Genomic DNA, 9,330 nt, shown 5'->3' with positions numbered 1-9,330 from the left:
TGAGTTGAATTAATAGCTGCTTGGGAAGTAAAATAACTAAATCTCTTAGTTTTTAAATATATCTGCAAAATTAATCCAAAATCATTATAGTTTAGAAATGTATAGTGAATACCTTTGAAGGCTAGACTTACATCCAGTTTATAGTCCTTACATTTCAAACGGTGAATCTCTGCTTATAACTCATACATGAGATCGAGTACACCTAGTCATAAATATCTTCCAAAGAGTTAGTTTAACATTTTAGCTGGTCTCATATTTGTCCTGTCATGCTCTCACTATCCTCTTATAGGCCTTCTATACTCCATTGTCCTGGTTATAGGAGCAGACTCTCAGGCCCTGGGCTTTGTCCCCTGTCAATCTTCCTGCTATCATCTCAGCCATCCCCACCACCCTCATGCCACAAGTTTACATCCTCAGAGCATGTCTACTTGCTATTTTTTCATATCCTATTTGTAACCCATCAATCTTTTGATCACTAGAGTTCACTGTTTTCAAATAGAAAAGTTTGTCCTTCCATAAGGCTCTAAATCTCAATGCATTTAATCTAACTAACTTTGTTTTCTGCCGTTTAATTAATTCATTTACTCATACATTCAGTCATTTACCTACAAAGAGAATATGGGCACCTGTAGAGTGCCAGGCCTTGAGACACCACAGGGTGTTGGCAGAGGGGACTGTGGTATGCTACCCAGATTTCCCCTTCAGGTTTGAAGCCAGGGGTGTAGGTGGCTGAGGGCTCACCACTGAATCCCTTTGGGGACTAGCTTTCAGTTGTACACATTCTGTGGAGCTGCCTGCCCAGGTTTCGCTCACTCCTTGCAAGCAGCCACCACCAATAACCAGCTGGTGTGGTGTCAAAGACTTGGGATCCTTGCCACAATTTAGGATGATTAGGAAGGGCCATCCTAACTCCAGGTCTCCCTATTGGATTGGCTGAAGCTTCTGCTACAATTACATTGCAGTTCAATTTCTCTTTGCCCAATTCCACTTCCTTCACTCCCTTACAGGCTTTGTTCTTGAAAGTGCCCCCTCCCAAAACCACTTGCCTGCAAATTTTCATCTTAGAGTCTTCTCGGGGAACCTGACCTAATACAGAGCTCTCCCTTGAGAAAATTACTGTCTAACAGAGAAGTCAGACAAATAAACAGGCAAATCAACAGTGTGGTAAGTGATATGACAGGAGATAGTCTAGGTTACTTGATGTATGGTTCAGGGTGAGGGGGGAGGAAAGTTCCTGCAGGAGCTGATTTCTAAGTGAGGTGTTAAGGATAAGCCAGTTATCCAGGAGAACTGCCAGGGGCTGGGCAGGACAAAGGTATGACAGTTTAAGAGAATGGCATGTGTAGAGGTCCAGGGGGATGGAGGACACAGAGTGTTGGGGAATGGTGAGAGATAAGGCTGAAGAAGAAAAAAGTAGGGAGAGGGTATGACAGAGCACAGTTCATGAAGGCCTAGTGAGTCATGTTTAGGAATTTGGAAGTGCTGAATGATTTTTTAAGAAGAAGTGACATCAGATTTGCATATTAGAAATGGTTCTCTGGAATAACGATGGGAAGCAAGAGAAGATGCAAAACCAAATAGGAGATGATGCTGAAACTCATGGGAAATAGATGGTGGACCATGGCAGTGAGGATGGAAAGAAAGGAATTTGAGAGACAATTATGGGATAGAATCAGTAGGATTCTGTGATTGATTGGATGTTGGAAGTAAGAGAGGAGACATAAATATGACTCCCTGGATACGGGAACAGGGAAAATCGTGGTGTCATTCACTGAGATTAGGTGACTGGAAATGACACAGATTTGGATTTGGGGGTTCGAAGTGCCAAAATGACATCCCAGTGTGAGCATCGAATGGGCAGTTGGAGATATGGATTTGAGGCTCAATGAGGAAATCTGGGCTGGGGACACATGTTTGGAAATCTCTAGAAAAAAGGCAGTAATGAGATTGCCCAGGGAATGTGCATGGAGTCAAAGGAGGAAAGGCTCAGTTTTAAACCCTAGAAGACATCAATGTTTAGTGAACAAGAGGGACCTTCAAGGGAGACTGAAAAAGAACAAAGAGACACAAAACCCAAGAACATGTGTGTCAGAGAAACCAAAGGAAGGGAGAGGTCAGATGCCAGATAAAGACTCGTGTGTCCTGTGAATTTAGCAATGTGGAGGTCATTAGTGATCTCAATGAGAGCAGTTTTGTGGTATGTTAGATACAATGCCAGACATCCATGAGCTTGACTGACTGGGAAATGAGGAAGCAGAGATGACAGGTATAAGGAACTCTACCAGGAATATCTATGAATGAAGTAAGGAGAGGGAGAGGGCAGTTGTTTTGGGGAGATGTTAGTTTGGGAGATAGTTCTAATTAAGACGGGAGTCACTTGGGCAAGATTGAGGCTGTTGGAAGGCAACCCAAACAGTAGAGAGATGACCCAGCAGTTAGTTGGTAGAGTGAGGCACCAAGATGGTGGGATGGAGTAAACCAACCCTTGGAGAAGAGGTTGGTTGCATATGGAAGAGGGGCTCCTTCTTGTGATGTGAAGGAAGGAGGGTCTTGGGTAAATTTGTGGGTATATGGGAGGACAGGGAGGCAAGTCCTGATAGTGTCCAGTTTCTCCATGGAGTAGGGGGAAAGCCCTCGTCTGCTGGGAGTATGGGAGTTGGTGAGACAGGTGTGGCAGGTTTGCAAGACTAGCTGTCATGGCCAGCTCAGGCTGCTCTACAGAATACCATAGACTAGGCGGCCTATAAAAAACAGACGTTTATTTCTTACAGTTCTGGAGGCTGGGAAGTCCAGGATCAGGGTGCTGGGAAATTCAGTGTCTGGCGAGGGCCTCATTCCCCATTCAGAGATGGCCCTCTTTTTGCTGTGTCCTCACATGGTGGAAGCAGGAGAAGGAGTTCTAAGTCTCTTTCATGGGCACTAATCCCCCTCAGGGTTCTGCCTTCATGTTCTAATCACATCCCAAAGGCCTCATCTTCAAACACCATCACACTGGGGATTTGGTTTTGACACATGAATCTGGGGAGGAGGAAATTCAGTCCACAGCATTAGCGAACATTTGCTGCATCTGCTCTGGAGAATGGGACCAGGGGAATGAAGGAAGATTTCAGGGCAGCACTCAGGTCCAGTTGCCAATGGAATCTAAGAATTCATATGAGTTCCTGCCTTCCAAGCCATGGGATTTCTCCAGAACTCCAGTAGCATGGGCATAGACCCAAAGTTGGACAGTGGGATTTTGCCAGGTCAGTGAGATGGAAGGACCATGCAGGGAATGCGGGGGGAGATCCTGACAGAGAGAGTCGCAGTGATGGGCTGGGCCCTGGCACTTGAGATGGAATAACAAGGAGACTTAGAGGCATTGGAGGTGGGTTGCTTGGATTTTAAATGCAGGAGCAAAGCCAGATTGAGGTAATGACAAGAAGCAGGATGGGGCCATTGGAGTGGGGCAATGACATGGAGTTGGAATGCCGGTCACCAGAGATGAGGATTTCAGGGAGCAGAGAGGTTCAGTGTTAGGTGCTTAAGTCATTTGCAGCAATAGTAGGAAGTGAGAGGATGGGGGGCCAGGGCTACAGTAAACGGTGGGGGGAGTATTACCAGGTAATCTGTAGAGGACAGCAACGATTGAAGTGTAGAGATGACAAGGGCTTCAGAGGAGCTTTCCAGAGGCAGAAAGGAGCTCCAGGGAAAGAAGGGGGTGGAGATATGAGGGAATGAACCTGTTACAGGAGAAAGGGCCTCTGAAAAGAGCCAAGAGGTACAGAGCACTGAGATGAGCGGAGTGTATTAGGGAGCACAAGGTAAGGTCGGGTGGAGGAAACAGCTTAGTGGGGAGAGGATAAATTGTGTGATACATCCAGGTGCTGACCCTGGAGAATGGGCTCGGAGGACTGACCATTTCAATGTCCAGATGAATCAGTCTCCCACCTTATCTGCATCTGGCAGCAGGTGAGGGCGAGGCTCAGGCTATGAGTCAGCAAAGGCCCGCTGGATGCGAGCAAGTCCCTGTTCACATTAGAGGCTAACAGTGGGATTCATTCGCTCCCAGTGTTCCTAAGGCCACGTGTGTGTGTGTGTGTGTGTGTGTGTGTGTGTGTGTGTGTGTGTGTGTGTGTGTGTGTGTGTGTGTGTGTTTGCGGGACAGAGGTGCTCAGCCTCATTTGGCGAGGAGTCTGCTCAGGGGTAGATAGATTTGGGGGCTCTGAGACCCAGGATCCATGTCTGGGCACTCTAAGCATTTCATGCTCCAATCTCTTTAATCCTTTTATTTATTCCTCAAACTTATATTAGTTGTTTCTTCCCTTCCTCATTCCAAAAAGGATTTAAGATGTTCCTGTTAGCACTTACTATGGGTCAAGCACACAAGGGTTTCGGATATATGTTGTTCCCTCTCTGTAACGTGTTTTCCAAGTTTCCTTCTGTTCAAAGATCTATCGTTCCAACAAGGCCTAGACAAGTTTTATCTCCTCCCTGAAAACTCCTCAGTCGTATCAGATGTGGTCTTTTCTCTTTGGAACTCTTTCAGTACTTGTGCTCTGAATTACATATTTCCCTACGCAATCATATTTTCTCCTAGCTTACCCTACCTCTCCATTGAAACTGTAAGACCTTTGGGGATAAGGACTTTATGTGAATTTTTAATGTCTCTGAAATCCACTAAGACACCAAGGACATAGTAAGCCCTCAGTAACAGGAACTGCATTTTAGGGAGACAAGCCCCTCTGTAATGGAGTGTTTCTTGACAGTGCACTAGAACTAGGACTAATAATGAACTTTCTGAGTTTCTCAGGAACAGTCATTGGAGCATGAACAGTTTAAATTACAAGGCCAGCTACCAGAAAGACAGAAGATAAAATGTGAAAAGCAATAAAGTGGCAATTTACATTTGTTCTCACCAGAGACTAAAGAAATACATTCATTATAACAGTGACAAGCTAATGTTGGGGCTTTGTGGAAAGTTGAATGTTATACAGATATACTTTGTTGCACCCATTTTAGGTTTCTGTGAAGTGTGCCTGGATTATGCAGGTTCCTCTCTTGATATGAGCAACTGCTGAGGGACACAACTGTCAGAATCTAGAACTTGACCCCCAGACACTTCTGCAATAAACAGATCAAGTGACCTAGTTCAAGGAAATGAGAAACAGATGCCACAGTCAAGATCCTCCTTTTGCTGTCACTCCTGTGGGTAGGAGAGCGAGTGGGAGGAAAAGGCGGAAATTTGGAAGTTTTAATTAGGGCCTTGAAAATGCAAATGTAAAGAAATAAGGAAATTGGTTCCCGGCAGTCTTCCCTTGACCAAATTTTGCTTTTCATTGTCCATTTAACAATGTTTCTCTGGTCCCTATACTTTAATATCGCTAGGCTTTATTTTGGGGCATTTACTTGTCTTTATTATTTTATGCGCATTTCCTTTTAACTTCCTATTTCTCCATCCCCAAAGCTTTTACAAAATTAGTTTTTTAATTAAAAATTTTTATTTCAAACGCCCAAGATGTAGCTTTTAGTGAGAAAAGGACTGGGCTTGTATCCCGGTGACCAGACCAGGGATTTTTCATGAGTGGTTGCTCTGTAGGGTTTCTATCCTTGGAATTTGTCTGCTTTGATCCAGTATTTCTATAATGTCACATAAGGAAGTACCTTTCTGGTACATCTGGAACTCTTGAAAAAAGGCATTAAAGGTGCCCAGTAATTGTAATACTTTAATCTGTATTCATTATAATCTTGAATTACTTCTTAGGATCATCTACACACATTTTTTTTTTTAAAAGCAGCTTTCAGTCCCCCCCACCCCCTTTCTCTCTCTCTCTCTTTAGCGTCTGTCCACCACTATGTGGCAGCCCTTAGCCTAAAGATATGAATATGAATAAACTGCATTCTCTGCTCTTTTGGTCTCAGAGTTATAAAGACAAAATGAAATCTGGCACATAACTTTCATGACTATTCCATTTTTTGCCCTACCACTCTCCCTGTGTGAAACATCCTCCTTTCTTGGGGGGAGGGGAGAGAGAAGTAAGAGCAGTTGCCTACTATTTTATCCAAGCTTAATGACCCATGAAATGGTCATCCTTTGTAAAGCATGTGTGGGAAGCAGGAAACTTCAAGGGGAGGAGCAACTGCTCAGACAGCTGAGAAACTTGAAGCCCAGAGCGTGTGGGTCTGGTCTAAACATCACACAGCTGTCCTTGCTCCTCAGCACTCTGTTCCTCTGCATCTTCACATCCATTCTGGACTGTCAGCTTCAGGCTTCGGGAGGACAGAAGACTTGCCACCCTCCCTATACAGCATCCACTGCTTTGAACATTTATCGAGCAATTCCTTTGATGGAAGTAATTGTTAGATACCTTACATATACTGTCTTACTTAATTTTTACTAATCTGTAGGGTAGATGTTTTTATTACTCTTATTTTAGGGATGAGGAGACCGAGACTCAAAAAGGTCTGGTAGGGCCTGGTGGCACAGTGGTTGAGAGTCCGCCTGCCGATGCAGGGGACATGGGTTCGTGCCCCGGTCCGGGAAGATCCCACATGCCGCGGAGCGGCTGGACCCGTGAGCCATTGCCGCTGAGCCTGCATGTCCGGAGCCTGTGCTCCGCAACGGGAGAGGCCACAACAGTGAGAGGCCCGCATACCGCAAAAAAAAAAAAAAAAAAAAAAAAAAAAAAGGTCTAGTAACTTGGCCAAGGTCATAGGGTTGGTACACGTCAGAGCAAAGACTGGAATATGGGCCTATTGTCACCATGTGTTTTGACCAATATGCTAGACTGCCCCCACTTGGTCGCCAAGAAGAGAAGGGACTCCTCAGCACTGGTGGAACTGATCAAAACCCACTGGGTATGGCTTAAACAATAGGTGTTCCTCTTTCAATACAGTTCAACAAATTTTCACAGTCAAGCTCTGGGTTAGGCTCTGTGGGACAATATGAAGTTGAGTAGGAAAGCTTCTTTGTTTTCTAGAAATTCGAGACCATGGGAGGAGGGCTAGAACTAAGTAACTTTCAAGTGAACTACAGAACACAGCATATTTAATCTTCATCTGATTATGTTATCTCCTGCATTCATTCACTCAATCACTCATTTATTTTTTCAACAAGTGTTTTCTCTGGCAAAATGGTACCAGTTGAATCCAAGAGGGAAACACACTGGATCCATCTGACACATAATTTCAGAATACAAGCATTGTGTAATATCACTTCAATAATTTTTTAAAAAGTGTCTAAAAATAGTTGTTCCCTGTTCTGATGAAAGACAGGTGAAAATTCAAATTCACAAAATATATAGAGTATGAGGGATTATTAATTAGCATGGCAAATTTTTTCCCTTTATAAAATAATTAATTGCCCTTAAAAAGGCATAACAGTGAATGGATGCCGATATTAATTAACTTCCTTAAATAACGAAATCACTGGACAAAGAAACTTAAGGGCAAGGATCCACAGCCACGTGAAGCACCTGGAATTACAATGGAGATAATCAGAACGATGTGGCTTGATTTACAAAATTGGGAATTAAGGACAACTTTTTGGAACAAGCCCACTGGACACCGCAAGTAAAGGAACTTAGTTATCCAGGAGGCTGTAGGGTTTTGTCCAAAGAATGCAAGGGTGGGTGGGTGGGAGAAGGGTAACTGGGATCTGCCTGGTTTTCCCAATCTTCCTGGGCTTCCTTCAGTCATGCCTTCCGCTTGCTACGTGTAAGAAAATGCGTTTTCGACTAAGGTTTTGTATTTTAACAGCAAATAAAGTTTTTCTGCTTTCTTTCAAGCCACAAGGTTACAGCATTTAAAAGTAACAGAACATACGATAATTTTTTCTTCTCGGTCCACTCAATTTTATCACCCTCAGCCTGGGCTCCTACCCTGGTTTTCAGTTTTAATGTCAGGCACACACTTGTGTCTCGACCCTTAACAGCTCCCCTTGAGATACTCTGCTGCCATTTAAAATCGGGTTGCCCCGCTCGTCGTATCAGCGAATGCGGGAGCTGCACTCGGCAGCGCTCTAAACTGCAAGGCCACACATTGTGGAGTAACGTGACCCAGTGGCTCTACTTTGTTCTGCTCTTCTTCCAGCGGCAGGGCCACCGAGGCTCCAGAGCGCACGCACAGCGCCCCCGCGTGGTCATTCCCGAGCGTCTCCTCCCCGGTCCGGCCGTCCCCGAGACGAGCTGCTTGGGCCACGCGGGCTTTCTCGGGGTCCACTTGCAGCCTTAATCGGGTCCGAAACTTCGACCAGCGGCCCCCGCCCCGAGAGGGCCCTTTCTTCTTCCCGGCCGCTCCCAAAGGGAGGGACAGCCGCTCCCGGGAGGCGATCCGTGCCCTCGCCCTGGCTGAGTCCTGCACAGGTCCCACGTAGGGCCGGGGTCGCCGGGCTGCCCCAGGTCAGCCCCCGCCCTCGCCGGAAGTCCGCGCGTGCGCGTTGGCTGTCCGGGAGCGCGCGTCCGGCGCCGAGGGGCGGGGGGAGCGGGACCGCAGCCGCTCACAGGGTGTCCCCGCCCCCGCCCCCGCCCCCCGGCGTTCCGCGGTCGCCGTGACAACCGGCAGCGGCGGCGGGCGCACGAGTCTGGCGCCGCCTCCCGGCCGCACCGCCAGGCAGGCAGCCGCCGCCAGGCCTTGCAGCTTTCCCCGCCTCCCCGCCGGCGGGGAGGGGCCGGCCCGCCCTCCGCCCGCCCGCCTGAGAGTGAGCGGCGCCGGGGCCGCCCCGCCAGCCCGCCGTTCCCCGGCCGCCGTCCGGGCGCGCGCAGCGAGCGGGCGCGACTATGCCAAGATGGTCCTGCAGGCGCGGAACAAGCACCGGGAGGCGGCCCCCAAGCCGCCCCAGCCACCCCGTGCCTCGCAGTCGCCGCTGAGGGGGTCGCCAGATGTCGGCGCCGGGGAGCCCGGGCCCGAGCGCGCGCCCCCGTCCCCTCGGCGCAAGGGCGCCGCGGGCAGAAAGGGGCCCCGCGCCGAGCCCGCCCCGCCGCTCGCCGGGGGCGGCCTCGGGGGGCGCTTGGCGGCCGGGCTGCGCGGGGCGCTGGGCCTGCGGCTCTCGGGGCGCGGCCGGACCTGGACCACGCTCCTGCTAGGTGAGCAGCCCAGCGCGCGGGCGCCGCCGGGACGCGGAACTTTGAGGCGCGGGCCCCCTCTCCCCTTCCCCTCCGCTCTCCTCCGGCTTCCGTGCCGCCGAGCCCCGCCGGTCGGTCCCTGCCAGTTCGCAGCCCTCTCCGAGTTTTCCTGGGACATCCTTACCTCTTCCTTCCCTCTCCCTCCCCTAGGCTCAGTCTTCCTCGCTCCCTTCCTACTTGCTCTCTGTCTCTGCTTTAAAAAAAAAAAAAAAATGGCCCCGAGATCAACAGC

The 9,330-nt window shown here is 48.5% G+C and overlaps 1 protein-coding gene across 3 annotated transcripts in view; it reads left to right on the top strand.

Annotated features, from left to right (window-relative positions):
- The first annotated feature begins 8,691 nt into the window (after positions 1–8,691).
- The window catches only part of DPY19L1 (dpy-19 like C-mannosyltransferase 1), a 95,706-nt gene continuing 95,067 nt past the window's right edge, over positions 8,692–9,330 (top strand). For all 3 annotated transcript variants that reach the window (XM_067746698.1, XM_067746699.1, XM_067746697.1), the window contains exon 1: positions 8,692–9,059. In XM_067746698.1, the coding sequence (XP_067602799.1) occupies positions 8,762–9,059 (298 nt within the window). In that variant the 5' untranslated portion in view covers positions 8,692–8,761. The remainder of the gene's footprint in view (positions 9,060–9,330) is intronic.

Source organism: Pseudorca crassidens, chromosome 8, assembly GCF_039906515.1.
Source record: "Pseudorca crassidens isolate mPseCra1 chromosome 8, mPseCra1.hap1, whole genome shotgun sequence".
Taxonomy (NCBI): domain Eukaryota; kingdom Metazoa; phylum Chordata; class Mammalia; order Artiodactyla; family Delphinidae; genus Pseudorca; species Pseudorca crassidens.
The sequence above is the reverse complement of the archived record's forward strand: the minus strand, read 5'-3'. Positions and strand labels throughout refer to the sequence as shown.